The 20,395-nt window shown below is 44.5% G+C and overlaps 2 protein-coding genes across 4 annotated transcripts in view; one reads left to right on the top strand and one right to left on the bottom strand.

The window, feature by feature from the left end:
* The first annotated feature begins 2,014 nt into the window (after positions 1-2,014).
* REC114 (REC114 meiotic recombination protein) lies at positions 2,015-19,042 on the top strand. The gene is made up of 6 exons (XM_052672260.1): positions 2,015-2,219; positions 2,733-2,822; positions 12,331-12,414; positions 16,134-16,328; positions 17,418-17,486; positions 18,702-19,042. Exons 1-6 carry the CDS (start codon positions 2,025-2,027, stop codon positions 18,861-18,863), a joined length of 795 nt encoding a protein of 264 aa, XP_052528220.1. The 5' UTR covers positions 2,015-2,024; the 3' UTR covers positions 18,864-19,042.
* Positions 18,571-20,395, bottom strand: part of NPTN (neuroplastin) — a 47,205-nt gene continuing 45,380 nt past the window's right edge. For 2 of the 3 annotated variants that reach the window (XM_052672257.1, XM_052672259.1), the window contains exon 8: positions 18,571-20,007. The gene's annotated coding sequence lies outside the window, so the exon portion shown is untranslated. The remainder of the gene's footprint in view (positions 20,008-20,395) is intronic. The other variant, XM_052672258.1, reaches the window with a different exon arrangement.

The following is a 20,395-nucleotide window of genomic DNA, read 5'->3' as shown; positions in this document are numbered from 1 at the left end:
AAGTCCTGGAACGACTGCGTTTCCCTACCTGCAAAATTTTCTGATGAATACCTCCCTTTTGAAAATGCAGCAACATCATTTACTACGAAAGGTGCCTCAAATGGTAACCTGGCTTCTGGGTTGCGACCTCAGGCAAAACCCAGAACTGCTGGATGACAGAACTGCCAATCTGTATTTACTAACAGACAGAAGCATCTCAGTGTGACCAACAGGTCACTCCTGTCACCAGAGGTTTTGTTTTGAGGCAGCAGTTACTCATGCTATTTTCACCTTATTCACATCAGCCAAACCAGCAACACGAGGGCAAACCACAGAAAGAAAAAATAAATATAAAACATATCCCACATAAACAACAAAATAATACACCTTTACTACTTGTGTTCCATTTAATGTAGCCGAAGGACAACTAGTTAGCCTAACCTCATCTTGGTTGAGCACATGGTGCTGGCAGCAGGCAATGCTCAGACCTGGGATTAATGCTATTAGCTTAGCACCCTCAAACATGCAAATATAGTTTAACAGCGGTGAAGTGGCATCCCCACATCAGTACAGGTCAGCATGGACTCCCACATACAGCTTCCAGGCTCCTTCATGCTCCACAGTGACCCTGCCTCGCATAAACAGCATTTATTTTCACTGTTAATGAACCAAGATGTGAGCTATAAATGGAATACATAAGTGCAGCCTTGCCATGAATCACTGCACCACAGTCATTCCCCTCAGTAAAATGTAACATCAGGTAGCTGAGGAGCAACCTGTAACAGGCAGCAAAGTGGGAAAGAGGCACAGCTGCAGCATACCCAGCCAGCTGGACAAACACAGAATCAGAACAGCCAGGGTTGGAAGGGACCTTGAGGATCACAAATCTCCAACCCCCTGCCACATCCAGGGCCACCAACCTCCACATTTCACAGCAGCCCAGGCTGCCCAGGGCCCCATCCAACCTGGCCTTGAACACCTCCAGGGATGGACGGGGCATCACAGCCTCTCTGGGCAGCTGTTCCAGCACCTCCCCCTCTCATAGCAAAGAACTTCCCCTGACATCCAACCTCAATCTCCCCTCCCTCAACTTCAGACCATTTCCCCTTGTCCTGCTGTTATCTACCATTTCAAAGAGTTAATTCCCCTCCTGTTCATAGGCTCCCTTTAGGTACTGAAGGCTGCACTGAGGTCACCCTGCAGCCTTCTTTTCTCCAGGCTGAACAAGCCCAGCTCCCCAGCCTGTCTTCGTAGGGGAGGTGCTCCAGTCCCCCGATCATCTTTGTGGCTCTCCTCTGGACCCTCCCCACCAGCTCTCTGTCTTTCTTGTACTGGGGGCTCCACACCAGGGCAACTGAAAAAGACGAGCTGCTGTGACATTTAGCACAGATCCTCAGTACCACAGAAGCACTGCAAGCCAAACTCAACACCTTGCTGAACCAAGGACTGAAAAAGGCACCCTAAAACTTAGGAAAACCATTACGAGGAGTCGAGAACAGAGTTCACCTGGAAGGAAGACGGGTGCTGATACTGCGGTCGGCTTCCACACATTGCACTGAGCTCAGTGGGCTGCAGGCAGCTCCACAGCCGCCATGTCCACACCGCGCAGCCCCAGCAGTCCCTCAGCCCACAAAATGGCGGCTGCACACACCCCTCAGGCTGCGCTTCTCTCCCTCGGCACAACCAGAGAGCTCCACTGCACCATATATGCATGGATATGACTGCAATCTGGTGTGTAATTAGCTATTAGGAGACAGGGCGATAGGCAGCAGACTGCACTCAGAAAACTAGTGCTCTCAAAAGGAGGCACCAAACCCCACAAGACGGGGACACAGCACTGAAGAACAGCAGCACCACGGCTCCAGTCCCCCCGCTTTGCAGAGACCTGCACGAGCCCGGGCACGCTGCCGGATTGGCTCTCGATTCTGCGCTGCTCGCTGATTGGTGAAGAGAACCACTCGCGCGCTCCTTCTTCCCTCCTATTGGCTCCTGCTTCCCGCCCAGCGCCTGACTCCCCGCCCGCCTCCTGCTCTCCCTCACGCAACATGGCTACGCGCAGGGGTCGTTCGCGCGGCCGCTCCCAGGCGGACCAAGCCTCCCCCGGAACGCCCGAGCGGCCGAGCGGCGCGGGCGGCACCTCCCTGCTCGCCAGCGCCACCACCTGGCCCCTGAAGCGCTACGGCCGCTTCCTGTCCCCGACGGACAGCGAGGACGGGGAGGGAGGCGGCCACTCCTGGAAGGTGACGGCGTGGAGCGTGCGCAGTGTCCGTGCTGCCGGTCCTGAGGGGTTCTGAGGGCAGCTGGGCGTAAAACAGCGACAGCAGGGGGATTGCGGGCACCTGTTGCGAGCCTGAGACACATCACCCAGTCCAACCCCCGCTAAAGCGGGTTCACTGCAGTGTGTTACACAGGGGTCCGGGTGGGTTTTGGACACCTCCAGGGAAGGAGATCCAGCTGTGTGGGCAGCCTGTGTCACCCACTAAGAATTTTATGTTCATATGAAGCTTCCAGTCAGTGCCCGCTGCCCCTCGTCCTGCCATTGCACACCATCACAAAGCCTGGCCCCGTCCACTTGACTGCCGCCCTGTAGGTATGGCTAAGCACTGATCAGACCCCCCTCCAGCCTCCTCCGAGCTCAGCAGTCCCAGGTCTCTCACCTGCCCCTGACTCCTTGCACCCTTTCCTTTTGCACTTGGGAGAGTCTTGTTCTGCACTCGAAAGGCTGTGTCTTTACTTTGTGAATCTTTCTAAAGGTTTTTGAATCAAACGAGGAGACTGGTCATCTTATCCTTACCATTGTTGTTTCTGGCCATTTCTTTATTTCCCAAGGAAGAACAGTGCTGGTAAGTTGTTCAGTTTCTTGTGTATAAAGAACGTTTCTCCTTTGTTAGCATTAATAATGGCTTATTTTTCCCATCTGTTTCATGTTCTCTCTCCCTGTGAAACTGCTAATTTTATTGTATGTGTGGAAGGTACCACATAGTATTCAGTCTTTTCATTTAGAGCAACACAAAGTATTATTTCATACAGAGGAACAGCATTTCTCCTGTGTTTCTGCAAATCTAGTTTAAGACAACAGTGCAGCAGAGTTTGATAGATGCTATTACTAATTTTTGTCCAACATAATTCCTCAGCCTAAGAAAAACAGAATATGGCCTTTAGAAATGGATAAAAATGTAACTTCTTGGAAGGTTTGCTGTGTGGTCCAGCCAGTTTCTTGCCAGTCGCCTGTTAGTATTTTGGTGCTGATCAGTTGGTTTATCACGTGGCATGTTTTTGTCTGGTTGGTTTTGATGCTGGGTAGCCTAACATCTCTCTTACGCTCTTGGAGGCCAAATAACAACTTCAGATTGTGTCAATTGATTCTGCTGTAGATTGTGCTTCAGTAGGGCTGTTTGCTAACGGTGAAGATATCATTAAACACCTCACCTAGAAGGAATTGGTTTGATGCTGAGATTACTCCATTCCCTGCAGCAGAGAAGCCTGTCCTGGAAGGTGGTATCCACTTTGAACATCAGTATTCAGTGATGACAGCAAGTAGGAATTGGCTGATAAAAATGCTAGCAGGTTATGACAAACCAACAGAAAATGCTGCACTGCTAAATATATATATTTTTAAATAGAACATGTAAGTGGGTATGTGTAAAGTTAAACATTAGTTTTTGCTGTGCCTCTTAAGAAGTCTTATGCTTAAAGAATAAAAGCACAGAGGGAGAGTCCCATGTAGACATTCCAGATTTTAAGAATCAGTTTAAAAATTCAAGATATCCTTTACTTTTAGGTGTGTTAAGTGTGTCAAATAGGTGATGAGTGAGCTAACAGGGAGGTGTCTGGATGCCCTTTGTGCCAGACGTGGTGGGTATATACAGTTAGGAAGGACACGTTGAATGTTTTTGGACGAGGTAAAAATGAAAGATGGAAGATATTATAGCCTATTTTGAGTGTTGAAGTTGTGTGGAGCCAGTAGTTGGACTCATTGATTCTTACGGGTCCCTTCCAACTTGGGATATTCTAGGATATCTAGGGATACAATATCTATAATATCTAGGGATATAATAAACAATGAATAAGAAAAGGAGTTGGAGTAATTGAATGCACAGATAGTTAATACAGAAGCAATTAAATAAGAACTGCCAAATTCTGTGGGGAATGAGTCAGTGCAGAATGCCCCTCACCTGGGACTGGTATCATTCTAGTACCCTGCGTACTGACTAGCAGGCTTGTATTGCTTTGTACCCTTGAAACAACCATTAAAAGCTAGCTGAAAGACTGCTTTAGAAACTAATGAAAGAGGGGAACAACATGGACAAGAGCTGTAGTGCTTTGACGACTACACCTGGCATAGACAGTGTACCAAATTGGTAATGTATGCATTTAAAAACCTGACTGCGCATTCCTTTGGGTGCACATCTCCTAGTACACGTAATTGAGGTCATGCTGTAGATATTCTGTGCATACAGAACTAATTGCATTGTGAATTGCATTGCTACAACTTGCCCTATGACTACTCATCTCTCTCTGAAAGAGCCCACATTGGAGTAGTCCTCCCAAAGTTTCCTCTTCGGCAAATACAACTTGCTGAAAAACCAAGCAGCTATCCAGTCAGCTATTTCTGAACACAGGTGGGCATCTACAGCACTCTGTTGGGTTTTCAGTTCACAAGTGATTTGGTCCAGCACATCTGGCTGCTTGGACTTGTTCCTTAAGCACATGCCTTCCCAGAAGGATGTCCCTTTCCTCAGTGCCATGCAAGACTGATGTGCTTTGATAAAATTCTTGTGCTTAGGACAATCCCAATCCACAGGTATCCTTTGAGGCTTTGAAGAACAGGCTGTGGAATCTGTTTGTATGATATTTTTTTTTAATGATGATAGCAGTTAATATCATCAACCAGAATGATGCGCAGGTATTGTGCTGAAACGGCACAGGCAGCAATGCTGTTGGCCAGATATCAGCACTGATATCACAGTATGTGTGGCCATTACAGAATCTCTGAACAGTTTTGTTCAAGTAGCTCACAGGGACACCAGAAATTCTGTGTCATTTCAGTATCACTCAAACTGGAACTGCAGAGGCCACTGGTGGCAAAGACCTTGTCGCGATGCCGTGTCACAAGACAACTGCCATGTCATGCAATCTGTGTTGTTGCTGCAGAAATAAGCAGACTGTAGAAGTGGTGAATCTCACTGGTGCTATCTCCCTGTGGTCTCCAGCTCCCAGTTGCCAGAAACCTGTCACAATATTATAAACAGGCTTTGCATGACTAAATACACAGCTCTCCCTTGAATCTGTCACAGACCACATCTTCTCACTGGGGGTCCATTATAATGGACATTTTGTCACGTGGGATAATGTGAAATTCACAAGTTTTGCTCCAGAGAGAACACATCAAGTTTGACAGAGCTCTGCAATTGTGGGAAGTACACAGCTCAGGTTTTTAAGATGTGTGTTCATTTCTACTTGCTCCCATGGGCTGCTGAGTATTTCCTTTTCAAGGACGAGGTGTTCTGCAACACAAATACGCCGCCTTGCTTGCGCCGAAATTCCCTCCGATGTAAATTACAGAATTGTTTGAGTTGGAAGGCACCAATAAAGGTCCAGTCCAGCCTCCTGCAATGCACAGGGACCCCCACAGCACATCAGGTGCTCAGAGCCCCCAGCCTGACCTGGTGTTTGCAGGGGTGGGGCACCACCACCTCTCTGGGCAACCTGTGCCCTTAGTGTAAAAAAACCAACTTTCTCTTATATCCAATCTAAATCTCTCCTCTTTTATTTTGAAACCATTTCCCCTAAAGAATAGTTTCTTGCTGTGTGGTAACTACGTCCTTTAAAAGTTGATATTGAATCTTCTGATCCATTTTCTAATCCCTGCTTTTCAGGCCTTTTGATGTACTACAGGCTCCTGATTTTGAGGGAACTGGATAATGGTTACTGTAGCTTTACCTCTGATCCTTTGATAGGAGGCACAAGATCTGTGTGTAAGCGTTTCCAAACACTGTTGCAGAAAAGTATGTTGTCCATGATGTGAGGTGACCAAGCAGGGCAGTCACAGCAGTCCCACTTTCTGCAACACCCCGGAGAAGACTGAAGGTGACCTTACTGACTTTGGGGTGCACCATGTAGGCTCTTTGCACTTTACAGGTTTTAAGGAATGGTAGAAAAGATCTCCTCATAAGAATGGTGTTCCTTGCGTAAACAAGGCTTAACATGCACTAGAGATGTGACATTTAGCTCAAGAACCACTGGATGTTTTACACTGATTTGAATAGCAGAAGTCTGCTGTAGTGTGCTAAAACCCAAATGAACCAGCCACCAACCTGCAGCAAGCGCTGTTCTCCAGTTTTCCCTCTCCTTGGGCTGTTCTGAGGCCTTTGCTGTTGACAGATGAGCCACCTTTTTTAAGACTGCACAGCGTTTCTCAGGAGTGGATTGTTTGTCGTTGGGCAGCATTAAGCAGTCACACAACATCTGATTATGGGAACTGCCACCTGACACTGACAAGTGGCTCCTCGAGCACGGTGCTTCGTCTCGGCCACTGCTTGTTGCAAAGGCGACCGAAGGAAGTTATTCTGGCCGTAGTTCTGTTGTCACACAGAAGTTGAAGTTATTCTGGCCGTAGTTCTGTTGTCACACAGACCATTTCCTTCTCAGCTTAAATAACTATTTTGTGTTTCTGTAAGATTTCTGTGGCTGGATTACAAAGGCATTTTCTTTTCCTGCAGTGGAAATCCAAGAATGGAAGGAATCCTTATCTAAATGCAAGAATTCATTCCATGGTAAACGTTCCCAATTTATTTATTTATTCTGATTGCAGCAGTAAATGAAACCTTGCCCAACTCCAAGAGTTTCAACATGAACCTAAGTAATAGATTAAAAAAGAATCATAGGATATCCTGAGTTGGAAGGGACCCGTAAGGATCGTCAAGTCCAAGCCCTGGCTCCGCTCAGGGCCACCCAAAAATCAGACCACATGTCTGAGACTGGTCCACGTGCTTCTTGAATTGCAGCAGCTTGGTGCTGTGCCCACTGCTCGTTCCGGAGCCCAACTATCCCTGGTGAAGAACCGTTTCCTGACAGCCAGCCTCATCCTCCCGCAGTGCAGCTGTGTGTTCCCTTAGGTTCTGTTGGTGGACACCAGAGAGAGGAGAGTAGGGCCACCCCTCCAGCCCCCTTGTGAGGAAGCACAGCGAGGTCACCCTTCAATCCAGTTTTTATCCAACATTTATCACAAAGGTGATTAACTGAATATTTTTAAATGGGCAGTACTGTAGTATGATGTATTCTCACCTCTTCTAGTGTGAAATTGGAACATGCTAAAATTGGTGTGGTAACGGCTTCATATTATTTTGTTTTGTGCCTTCTGTTTTCTTTAGGAAAAGTCAGAGTACATCTGTTCTTCAGTGGTGTGTGTGTTTTATAAAAGCCAAAATGAACCTTTTTAGCTGCCAGCGAGTTCTCGGTGATGCTAGTAAGATTGTGGGTGGATCTTTTTAAAAGTCTAGAAAAAAAACATAATTGGTTTCATGCTGAGAAGTGTTAATTTCAGACTTCGTATTTCATAGAGAAATGCTCTTTTTCATTCTGCAGTAACTGTCAGTGGTGGTTGGACTTGGTGCTGCTCGGGTCCATTTATGGAAAACTTTCAGTGCATCTCCATTTGCACACAACTGAGGTGAAAAACAGTTCAGAAATGGGAATGTGTGTTTCATTAACGGCTGAATTAAGCTGATGCATTTGGGGAAGAACACTCAGGCATTCCTGACTTTGTATCAACGTATTTTCTCTTAAATGCTTGCCTTGCAGTCCTTGCTGTTTTCTTAAAGCAGGAGTGTTGAGGAATCTTTTCTTAAAAAGAAGTAGCTACGTAGAGCCAGGTGACTCTGTGATCTGTCTGTAAGGTTTATAAAACAGTTACAGAATGCTCACATCTAACAACTTCAATACATACAATAGCCCTACAGAATTATTTTGATGAGTCACAACATAGTGAGGTATTCAGTGAGTTCTTTTCTGTCAGCCTTTTCACTAATGAAATCTGAAATACTGTGTTCTTGCCAGAGAGAGCCCTGCAGTGTGGGCACTGAGGCTGAGCACTTTCAGAGCAGGCAGAGGAGTGCGCGCCTCGTGCTGAGCACTGCTGCGTGGTGAGGTGCTGTTGTTTTGACATGATTTCAGTACCTGAAAACGCTCCAGAACTGCTGATGAAAGCAAGTCCGTGCTGCTGGAAGAAGTGATTGTGTGCAAGTCCAGCGTTTCCAGCAGTTGCCCAAAGAAACCAAATTATTTACTTGTATGAGTAAACTCCTAAGGAATGGGAATGCTTTCAAGGCCGTTTTAAACATTCTGTAATGACACATCCAGAAATGACTACCTGTGAGCAACCAGATGGGATGAAGAGGAGGGTAAATGGAACTTCAGAGCCTGGAAGATACAAATCCATCACATCTAATGTACATCAAAGGGGGTCTTGTTCGTGATTTTCAGTGTTTCATTTGGAATTAAATTGCATAACATGCTTACAGGACCTGTTTTTGCAGTGTTGCCTAACAGATGGCGTATCTTAGGGTAGGAAAATCTCATTCCTGCACCCTGTAGGTAATGGAATTTTAACAGGAATACCTCCACAGCCTCTCCAGCAGTTTCTGGCCGTGCTCTGAGGACACATCGTGTTCGCTGTACGCTGCACAGTTGTATACTTTATTTCCTGTCCTTCCTTCAAATCACACATCATGAACATTTTACTTCAGTGTTTTATTGGATGCAATTAATTCCAGTGCTAGAATCCTTAGTACCCTACAAGTTAAACAAATTGAAACTGTGACGAGGGCTTATTTAATAGAATAAAATGAATCAGAGTAATTGATTTGCGACCTGATCTTTGGAACTGTAAGTCAAGCATCCTTAGAGCCCTCCTGGTCTGCTCCTGACTTCCAGTAACTGAACAGTTCCTAGGTGCAGTAGATTCTAACCTCATGAATTAGGCAAGTGTTCAGCAGCCGTTCTGATGTTCTTTGGATGTTTTCTCTTTGGAACGCCTGAAACTGAGTCCCAAACTTAAATTTTAGTTTGTTTCAGTGTGTCCTGTTGACATGTTCAGTTTGGATAAGCTGAATGTCTCTGTACATTAGTTTCCCCACATATATCTGCTGTATTGACACATTCCTGTTGTACAGTGATGACCAGCAGCAATAATTAGTTGTAAGGGGTTCTGATCTGTACTATTCTTTTGCCCTTCATTCTACTAAACTGAACTACAGCAGCGATACATATTGATGAAATAATTAGAGTTTAAGATAAAGTACTGATTTAACAAAGTTTGTATTTTGTATCAGGGCTTAAAGAAGAAATTTCTTGATTTGACTTACTGATGGGATGCCTTCAGGAGCCTCAGCCAGCTCATCTTGTGGGCAAACTGTTCACCTTTCTGGGTCAGCTGTCATTGTTTAAAATTGTAGCTTAAAAAATACATGTTTTTTCAAGTTCTAACTTAAAAACATATCCAGACTTGTCCTGAATCAGGGGTTTTAGTTTTGTTGTTTGCTCCTTCGGGGGGCTACAGTAGGTGTGTGTCTGTGGGAGCTCTGTAGAAAGCGAATGCCTGGCAGTGGGAGCTCCTGCACCCAGCGCCTTGGCAAAGGACAGTTGTCACTGAGTGCCCCGTGCACGGTTGCCTCAGGTGTGTCCTGCAGTTGGTATTTGCTTTGGCTTTCCTGCTCTGTCAAGAAAACCCTCTGATCAGCTCTCCAGAATCAGAGCTTAACACCAGCATTTAAAATCAGGCTTCTAAGGGACTGGGGATGAAGAAATTGCATGCAGAGAGATAACAGAGCTTAACATCCTTTTATTCCTCCTTAGCTTGCAGTCTGTCTGCCGTGACTTTTTGGCCTTTTCTCCTTTCCAATTCCTGTTCTATATTCTGAAGATGTGGCTGAGCCAGCTGATGCTTACACCAACTAAGACCTGTGTTACACACAGCCTGCGAAGCACATGGCTTCTGCTATGCATGGAGCTCCCCAGAGATGCTGTGGCAGTATTTAGATTGCTGAGACAGATACAGAAGGAAGGAAGGAAGGCATCTTCAGATTCTGTGATTCTCCTTCTGCATGTGTTCGTCTTAACATAATAGTGAGGGTTTGAACTGAATTACTTTCAGAGATTAATTTTCACACCTACTGGCCTTAGGATGGAATTCAAGATTTATTTCATAGTCATTAATGAAAAAAATAAAGAATAAGCAGTTTTCTGTGTTAGCTGTGTTCATATGTTGCTTAGCACTTTCTAGATGACAGAATAAAGGAAGATTTGTAACAATAAGCAATACCTTGCACCACAGAACAAGGGCCTCATTATCCAGCCACTTTTTGAATGCTGAAATGTAAAACCAGAACAAAAGTCGTTCCCAATTAATGACAGGACTACGTGGGTGTCAATCTGGAATAGCATTATTGGCTTCTCTGCCTCTTGGGTGATGTGGTCACGTCTTGTCCTGTTCCTAAAATACATGGGAAGCGTCTTGCTTTGTTTTCTGCTGTCATTTATTTTTTCTCAGGGTCCTCCCTCAGAAGGACTTTTGTCACAGATGTGTGAAATTGTTTCCCTTGAATGCAGTGTTCGCACAAGCGTGACCCTGGAGAATGGCATTAAGGAGGATGTGCACGATTGAAAACTAATCATCAAACTTAGGAAATTACTGCCACTTGTATCTTCAGACTGCAAACTGAGGTCTTTTGTTCCTGCCCAATTTTACGTCGCCTTTCTGTCTCGGTTCCCAATTAATCTCCTACTGCCATCTGTCTTTGCTCGCGCCCAGTGCTGCTCAGCCGTGCTCCGCTCTGAATGCAAAGCAGGTATTGGTGTGGCCTGCCTGAGGGAAACGTGACCACAGCTGCTTGGATCTGTGTGTGCACAGCAGCACGGGGATGGCAGCACGGAGCTGCTGGTACCATTTGTTTCTCTGTGCACGTGGCGAGAGCAGATTTAAAGCTGATCCAGTTACCGACGTGAGGGATTTAATGGTGGAGTCCAGTCTGAGTAGTTCTGTGACACTGAGTTTCTCCAAAACATCCCCTCTCCTTTTGCACCAAACCAGCTCTGTTGTACTGCTCAAGTCACGCACCAAATTTTCCTATTTGCTTTCACTATTTTTAGGTTTTTTTCTGCTTTGCAATATACAGTCATCCAGATGTACAAGAGGAAAGGAAGCTCTTTCTGTTTTGTTCTTCATTTAGTTAATTAAACTTGAAGAAAATTCAATTTCGGTTAATTAAATTTGGGGTTTGGAGTTGAATAATTAGGTGCACAAAAATAATGCTAACTGCTATCTATTTCTCCAGCTTGCTTTACCTCAGAAACAGGTATATAAGCAAAAGACAACCTGGGAAACATCAGTGAAGTAACTGGTAGGAAAGTTAAACATTCGCTGCCTTTTATGATCTCTGTGAAAATGGGGATTATTTTAAGATTTGTTCTACCGACGTCTTACAGAGAAAGGAAGAATGCTATAAAAATAGGCTTACTGTGAGAACAGCCACGTGTGAACAAACAGATCGTGTGCAGCCCGAGCGGTAAGCGGCTGAAATGGATGGAGTAAGCAGGAGGGGCCACGAGTTGAAGAAAATGGCCTAGTGAAAGGTGGTGCCAGAACTGCTTCTCCAGCAGCCCTGGCTGTGGGTAGGAAGCAGTCCTGCTCCAACTCGCATTATTTCCTGGGGGGTTTGGTTGCCCAGGACTCAGCCCGGCTGCTTAATCAGAATGCGCAGCTCTGAACGGACCCGCGTGTTCTGAGAAGGTATGGATATTCCTCTGAGTATGAAACAGCAGCCTGAAAGGGGGGAAATAAGTTCCTTGTGCTGCTGAGCAGTCCGTCACATTTAAAGAGATGGTCAGAACTGGAGTATATAAATACCAAGTTATCCAGGCTGCTGCTTGTTTACCTGGATTCCAACTGCAGAAGTGCCTGCCTGGCCCTCGGCGAAATGCACGAGGTCCCATTAGTCGGGATCGCCTGCCCTCTGCTGCCTTCTCCAGCAACTTCACAGGCTTTGGGAGGAGAGGTGGAAATTCTGCTCTGGCTGGCTCATTGTGCATCTCAAGGTCACTTTCATAACGCGCATACTAAATATATATGGAAATTAGAATGTGCTCTGACAGTTGTTACTGGAGCTACCAATTCCAATTTAGTTCAGCGTGGTAAACATTACTTATTGGCAGTTGTTTGGTAGATACAAAAATGCCCGTACTGAGACAACAGTCATCTTCGTTAGGGTTTAAATTATATCACATCATGTGAGCGTGTAGTTTGGAGTACTGTAAGTTTGCTGTGCAAGTAGTTTGTGCTCTGCTTTCTTTCAGGAGGGCTTCTCATTAATTGACTCCCAGAAGTGGCTGAGGATAGCAAGACGAGCAGACTGCCTGCTGCTCCATGCTCAGTCAAAGGTAGGGAGTTACAATGCAGTATTTCTATCAGTTCTGGCTAGCTGATGTTTTTTAATACTGGATAAATTAAACCAGAAACTTTAAGGTCACATAAACTGTGTATATAAATTAAGGGTGCTGGTATTTTTTTCTTTGCTCTTATTTGTTTTACTTCAGGTATGAAACAAACCTGGATTGAATTGAGTTTGTGTCTTTTGTATCTGCTGCTCCTTGAGGCTTTCAGCCTCCTCAGAGTTAGCTGCTAAGACAGCTAGGCCAATATTTCTTTGGGATTCCATTTGCCAGCCTGAACATCAAAGCCTGAAGCAGCCGATGCTGGGAAAGCTGCGCTGCTAACAGTTAAAAAGATAAAAGCAATCTCTGCACATACAGAATCCTGCTGCCTGTCAGCCACGCGTCTCTGTGGCACATGAATATACCCAAACAAGTGATTGAGCCTTTTTCTGGCTACAGATAGCAGTGCCAGTCTGGTCACTCACACAGCTGGTGTGGAAGCGATTGGAAGGGACCTGCATTACTCTGTCTTCTTCATGAAAAGGGGTTGGTCAGACTTGAAGTTGATAACAAGTGTCATGTCATTACTTGTGTATAAATCTCTGTTTTCCTGGTTGTAGAGCCTTTCCAGGAGCTCTTTCAGAAACCAAACCTGTCTCACAGTGAGAATACCTCATTCTTTCTCCCCTGATACATTCTGCTCTTTGTTGTTTCAGCCTAAACAGCTGCTTCCAATTTAACTCTCTTTACTTGATGAGGGAATTCACCTTTAGGTTAGGAAAGGAAGTTTTGGAAAGAACCCCACATTCAGTGGCTGCTAGAGACCACCATGAACTCTAGGAAGCACTCACAGCACTATTAAGGCATGAAAACATCTCAAGTGCTCTAAGTTGTTCTGGCTTTCCCCCTGACTCTTGCAGGAGGCGTGCAGTAGGTTATTGTAATTGCACACAGCAATATCCAGGATAGGTGAGAACTGTAGAAAGTCCTCTTCTCTTTGGATCTTTTACCTGGTATCTTCTCGGACAGATGCACAGCTGTTCTCTGTTTACAAACCAAATGGTATTGTTTCGCAGAGAGGGATGCCTTGCTAACTTCAAGCTAAATGCAGGTGTGAGGAATGACAACACTGTGCAAATACAGGGACTCTCCCTGTTTCAGAATGAGCCCAGACAAGTGGTGGCACTGGGAAATGCAAAAATAGGTATCTTCAGCTGTTTTAAATTCATGGGTTATGTTTGCCTGTACCCAAAACACCTTTGCTGTCTGATTTTTGTCAGATTATTGTTATGAAATGTAGAGCATCACAGAAGACTGTTGAGCTGTCGCAGAGTAATTAGCTCTGGTGAATCAGACGATGACCAATTTCCTTCACAGCTAACAGAATCACCTCCTCAGCCAGCATTAAGGGACTCCACTGCATCTCACAAGAAACAAAGCCAACAACGCTGTGATTGTGAGGCTTTAACAAAGCTCCAAGGGAAAGCTTTCAGGAAACGAGGAATATTAACGCTGTCTTAAATGAATGTGCTGCATCTGAATGTTCACTTACCATAAATTCTCATGACTTAAAGTGGACTTAATGGTATTGCAGTGGTCCTGTCATGCAGTTTCTCACGTTTGTATCCTAAATTAGAGCTGAAACAAACCCATAAATGCTGTCAGTGCACACAGGTTCTGTGCTATTGTTCAAAAGCATGTTAAAAAAAAACAAGTAATGCAAATACAGGAGGGCTGCCGCACTGTGCAGAGGGTTGTCTCAGCCCTGGAAGACCTAAATAAGGACAAAAAATGTACAAGAGGAAGCAGAAGGCACTGAAACAGTGAAAGCAAAAACACCACCTCCTCTATTTGAGGGCACAAAACAACTGTGGGTCATGTGCAGCCAAATATTGCATTATTATTTCTGTCTCACCTTGTGCTCCTCTATTTCAGTGCGAATTCATTTTAGTGCTTTCCATTATTTTCTGTACATGCTTTCTTTGCTGCACGTTACAGCTTTGCAGTTGCAGAGCATTCCATCTCCAAAAAAAAACCTGCAGAGGGTAATTGCTGGGATTATGCACTTCAGAAGAAACTGAACGTTAACACATTGGCTTTTCACAGCCATTAATGCTGTGTTCTCAGTGAAACCCGTGTGCTTCTTAGCAAACACTTTTCTAGTAGGGCTCTCACCTGGCCGACTGCATTCTAAGCTCTACTCTGAGAAACTGAACATACAGACCTTCAAGGTATGCAAAGAAATTACCTGTCATGGATCAGCACTGAAGCTCAGACCTACTGCTGGGAACCTCATTCTGTGGAACACACATGTATTCACATACATACGCAATTATGAAACCGTACCCATCAGAAGCACACATCCATGGAAATGAAGGGGAAAAAAATGTGAAGTTCACAGTCTTCTGCTTATAACCAGGGGGCTGTAGAGGCAACTGACAAAGGCCTTCTTTTAAAGTCTCCAAAAATAATTCAAATTAAGATGCAAGCTGCCGTTTTCTCACGTTAATGAGAACTGACCTTCCTGGCATATATCCACAGCTCAGTTCTCAGTTACGTTTTCTCGACTCAGATGACTCCTTCATTAATGAAATGTAACTTGAAATCTGAGGAAAGCTGAAGGCTCACCTAAGCTGTCTTAAGTCCAGAGAAAGCCCACCCTTTTCCTGCTACCTTAGCTGTGTTTTATATTTGCAATTTCAAGATCAAACTAGGTCCTAGAAATACAACCAGCAAACAAGAGCATTTAGTATCTATCAGCCTTACATCAGCTGAAAGTGATTCGGACTGTTACTGTGCCTGACAGGCTGTGCATGTATTTAAAAAAATACTACTGTTCAGCATGACAGCTTACACTGGGGATCAGTTTTGCTCAGCTGCTTTGTTTGTACTACTTGATGCAGTTCTCCACTTTACTAAACAGGAAGACTGCATCTGTGTACGTCTGCCATCTTGTGTGAAGGACAGCTGCACCGAGCCACTCTGAATGTCAGTCAGCATCACTGCCACAGCAGCAGGCTAAGGCTGCTCCTCAGCACAGGAGTTTACAAGGGCTGATTTCAGAGTGAGGTTACAGAGGAACTTTCCATTTGCGCAGTACTTCTGCTGAAGCATTTCAGTGTCTCTCACTCCTTATCTGCATTAACTTGGTTCGAAGAACAGCACTCAGCTGGAAAGCTACACTGAATTTGTTCATTTAGCTGTGCACGGGCTTGCTGGGTGGGTAAGGCTGGGTCTGAGGCAGACAGAGACATAAACCTTAACAATACTGTTCCCAGAACTCTTTGCTTATACTAGATACCAGATGTGCTTGCTTTAGAATCATCTCATTTTCTGTCACCAGTAACTGGTCAGTGCTGGTGCACCCTTACACAATATTATTTCCAGCAACAATAAGAACTTCAGTCTCGCTGCAGTCACAGTACAAACAATGGCAATGCACGTTCACTTGGACAGACCTTTAATTAGGTGACAGGTGACCCTGTTTGCTTGCCATTTTCTCTTATTTATTTTTGCTGGACTTCAGACTGGGGATTATATTCTCATTCAGCTGCTGAGATAATAAAAATACAGCAGGGAAAACTTGTTTCTTTGTCTTTAAGATGGAGCAGCGATCCAAGAATTAATCAGCTTCTATCTAACTATATCTAATAGGGGCTTAATTAAATCAAAACATGTTGAGTGGATGGCTGAGCAGTCAAATTAATTTCTCCCTGATTTTTCAGCAGAACGAATGCCGCATGTTTCGAGTTCAGTTTGGGGGAGATTCAGAAGAGCAGATGCTGGAACACTGCTGCAGCTGCGTTCAGAAACTCGCAGAGTTTGTGCCGGTTCACGAAGCTGATGAACTAAGCCAGAACCTCTGTTACAGTCGCAGCCAAGTGGAGGATACTGAACAAAGTACATCAGTGCTACGTGCAGTAAGTAGAGCCGTTCTGGGAGGCAGCGACAGAAGCTGGCTATCATATTCCTGCTTTCTTAACCTGCCTGAAAAAGGCTAACAGAACAATGCTGAACAATTGCTTCTAGCTCCTCAAGTTGGGAACCACCTTGCAGCTTCTCAACTGAATTGTACTGCTTATGAGAACTTTAAGTAACCGTGACTTAAGTTCCCCTTTTTGTGTTTACCCACTCCTTCTCTGCAGTTTTATTAACTGTAAATATGGTCATCGTATCCATTTTAGCTACCCTGACACACTTAAAAGTGATTTCAGGGTAGGAAAAGAATGTTTGCCCTCCCCACGGCAAAGAATTAAGGTGACTGAAGGAGGCAGATAGTGCTGCTGAGGATGACTAATTCCTAAATATACACTCCTGGGTATTCAGAGGATCTCATTCACCAACTCTGAAAAGCATTGCTGTAGCTAACTTAGCCAGAAAGCCTCTCGGGTGTGTGATAATATATCAAGAACAGCAATGGGAACAACAAAGTTTTCAGCTACACCATTTTTGAGAAGCCCTATATTGCTGGACAGTGACAACAATATTTGATAGAGAAAATTAGAGGTGTTGAACATATTGCTGATTTGTCTGTGCTTTGGATTTTAACTCGTCAGGAAATGAGTGAAATAACAGAAGCTAAATGAAATATTTAATGGCAAAGAGTTGAACACCAGCAGTCATCTAAAAGCATCACTCAGAAGTGACTGAAAACCTCACTCCAAAACTGTACTGCCACCCTGAACCCTCTTTTCAGCAATGTAACCCATGGGAAGTTAAAGAGCATGCTCCTGGGGAGCGTTCATGCTATTTCTTTGAAGTTACTTCCAGCAAGTAGTTTAAGCTACTTGGTTTAGCTGTGACAGTTTAACTGCAGGCCCATTATTCCTTGTCTTTCATTTTTAAAGAATTTAACAGATGTGCTTTCAGGTTCCATAGAAGAGATGCCTTTTTACTGCTCAGCTGAGCCCACTCTTCCTTTTATATCTCCAAATGGAACCACTTCCCTTCCTGCACATGCTCACACTCTTCTTGGTAACAAGCAATTTTCTGCATTTGATGTTTTCTAGCCAGATGAGCCTCTGCCAGATTCCTGCACAAACTTTGGAGAAAGAAGATCTACAATGCAGCTGGCACAGGTAAAAAGGAAAAAATATATATAAGTTAGATCCTGTAAGTGAAACTCAGGTGCAGAGAAAGCTGTCTCATGCTGTAAACATCTGCTAAGAGTCTTCATTACACATCAGGATGCAATCAGGGCTACTGTCTATAGCAACAAAACTGAAAACTGCCATTCTTCAGTCCCTGTGTAAGGTGGGTGCATTATCCCTGCTTGAGCACAGCTTTCTGCTAGCGAGGCTTTCATTTGCCACATGCTGTAATCCTTCTCTCCCTTGAGTTACTGGCAAATTCCCTTCCACCAAGGCTCTGATACGGTTCTACACATCATCTACTACTTGCCCTCACACTCTTTTATTCAGCTTACTGCAGCTGTGCTGTGAGCTGGGATTTCCCACAAATTACAAAGCTTGTTCAGGGTTTCTTCCCCCAGTTCAGCTTTGGAGACATAACCCATCCTGCTGCTGCTCTGGAACACTCTGGAGCTGCATTTCTTCATTCCTACCACTCCCAGAAGGTAGCAGGGAGCTCTGGTCTCAGGTATTCTCTCCAGCATTGTTTTTTTAAAAACATTTTTAAAAACACCACCAGGACAACAGCAAGACTTCTGTGTGAACCACTGCCATTACTAAGAATAGGAGGGTCTTTTTCAGTGCACACAGATACAGCTGTACTCCACGTGTCAGCATGCACAGTCTGCCTGCCCTTGCACTGTTCCACGTTCAAGCAGTAGGAGCTGGAGGAGCTAACGGCACTCCTGAGCTGCCCGAAGGAGGTGGCATGCTTCAGCCCCACTGCTGGTCAGAGCTTCCAAAGAGGCCACGCTGGGCATCTGAAGCACGTCAACCCAAAGGCAGATCCCTCCATGACACGGTGACCACTCACCTTTGCCTCCAGCTGCCCCTCTGGGTGCCTCACAGCAGTGCACGCCCTTTGCACAGGATCCTTTTCTCTCGCACAGAATGCAGTCGCTGCACCACGTTATCCAGGAAACTGACATTTCTGAGGCAACTCCTGCACAGGCAGCTCTGTTGGAATTGAAGTTCGATAGGAGAGAGGCGTTCCATACACGAGCCATACAGGACTGAAAGCATTCAAACGGTGTAATAACAAGGCAGATGCATCTTTATTAAATGCCGAAGGAAAAACTTGACGTAGCTGCATCATTACAAAACCCACGTGGCGCTACCTTGTGTGTACGAGATCAGTGCAACAGCGCTGTCGTTCCTTTGCAGTCTGTGCTGAACCACAAGTCTGAGCTGCCCCTGCTGTACCGGCATTCAGCGTGGAGCGCGCAAGAGCTGGGACCCTTCATCCGCTTATGCCTGATGGACCAACACTTCCCAGCGTTCGTGGAGGACGTGGAGAAGGAGCTGAAAAGACTGACGGAAGGCTGAGCCACGTGTGACGCCCGCTCCGAGGTACACAGCTTCAATGCCATTAAATATTTGGAAGTCTCACACATTTTTGTCAGTGTTTTATTTTTAAAAACAGGTGAATCCACTTTTTTTTTTTTTTTATACATCATTGCACTTCAACAAATACACAGAACACAAGTTCATGCATCTACAGTTACGCACATCATGAGAACCCTGTTAGGTCTATTTCTACAATCTTTAAATCATGAGAAATTACAGTGTCAAACTAAAGATAACTAGTTGCATAGAATATCACCATGCTGTAACGTTTCATTTAAACAAAAAAAAATTATAAAAGTCTGCCTGAATTGAATGTACAAGAATATGTTGAACACATCAGTGCAAAAGGATTTGAGAATTTACATGAGTTAACAAAAAAAAAAAAAAAAAAAAATCACTTAAAAAGCAATCATATATATATATTTATAAACTGAAGTTCTGTTTTTGTTTCAACTGCATTTCACCACCACCTTGCTGAACTGCTCCGGCTTCTGACGTCTGACCGCAGGACACCCAAGTCTCTATAGGTTAAGCCCTTAAGATATATTTCAACTTAGAATTCCTTCCCTACGCACCAGAACAGCATCACCCTCTCATCTACCAGACATACAGTAAGGAATGAACATCAGCAGCTTCAAAATGAAACACGATTACTGGATTTTGGTTTTTCTCCTCCCCCCAAATATAAATATATACTGTATATATTTGTAAGTCTCGCCGTACTTTACAAAAAGTATCACTAGATGGCAGCAGTGCGTTTTTGAGCTTTGCCAATTTAACAGCTACGGTAAGTAAAAAATGGCGCATGCGTGATCCGACTTACTACTTCTAATGTTTAAATATAGTAAGGAGAAAAAAAAAAGCAACATTCACAGCACATCAAGCCCAAAATAGTTTACACCTTCTACACTGAAGCAGTATTAAAGTTTATCTGACTAGGTCATCCTTGCAGGAGAGGCTAAATAAGGCATGCTTTAGACAGTCATATTGTTGCTCACTTGAAAAGGAAGAAAAAAAAAAAAAGGGGAAAAAAATCAGACAGAACTGGAGTTCTAGAACCAAGAGTTCCAACCCTTAAATTTAGCAGGTCATATTGCCATCAGTCTCTCAGAAACTTAAAGCTCTAAAAAAGAAATGAGAAAAGGTGCTAGTCAATGCCTGACAGCATTTCCAACATCGCATGCCACAACAGTACGTCAACAAAGCGCTTAACATCCAACGCGGTCTTAATGGAGATAGAGGCTTTCCGACCAAGGTTAGCTTCCTTAGGGGAGTTCTTTTTATTAGTGATGGTAGCGATTACGTAGAGCTAGGGAGCTAGGAATCATTAAACTGCCTACGTGTCCCATGAGAAAAATCCTCGATACCCCCCCGTGCTCTGAAGCGTGCCAGGAAGGCACATGCCATCCTCTGAGCAGCCGTAACTTTAGCACATGGAATAAGTTTACACATCCAAACCAGGACAGAAAAAGGAGGACTTTTAGTCTGCGCGTTTCTGAGATGTGTGCAAG

The sequence above is a fragment of the Tympanuchus pallidicinctus genome, unplaced genomic scaffold, assembly GCF_026119805.1.
Source record: "Tympanuchus pallidicinctus isolate F22 unplaced genomic scaffold, pur_lepc_1.0 scaffold12, whole genome shotgun sequence".
In the NCBI taxonomy this organism is placed as follows: Eukaryota; Metazoa; Chordata; class Aves; order Galliformes; family Phasianidae; genus Tympanuchus; species Tympanuchus pallidicinctus.
Note: the sequence above shows the minus strand (reverse complement) of the source record. Positions and strands in the feature narration are given on the sequence as shown.

Excerpts from the sequence above, each read along its gene's own strand:
- REC114 (XM_052672260.1), top strand. The coding sequence starts at position 2,025 with ATGGCTACGCGCAGGGGTCGTTCGCGCGGCCGCTCCCAGGCGGACCAA. Across the intron at positions 2,220-2,732 it reads GAGGCGGCCACTCCTGGAAG|GTTTTTGAATCAAACGAGGA; the intron begins GTGACGGCGTGG and ends ATCTTTCTAAAG. Across the intron at positions 16,329-17,417 it reads GTACATCAGTGCTACGTGCA|CCAGATGAGCCTCTGCCAGA; the intron begins GTAAGTAGAGCC and ends GATGTTTTCTAG.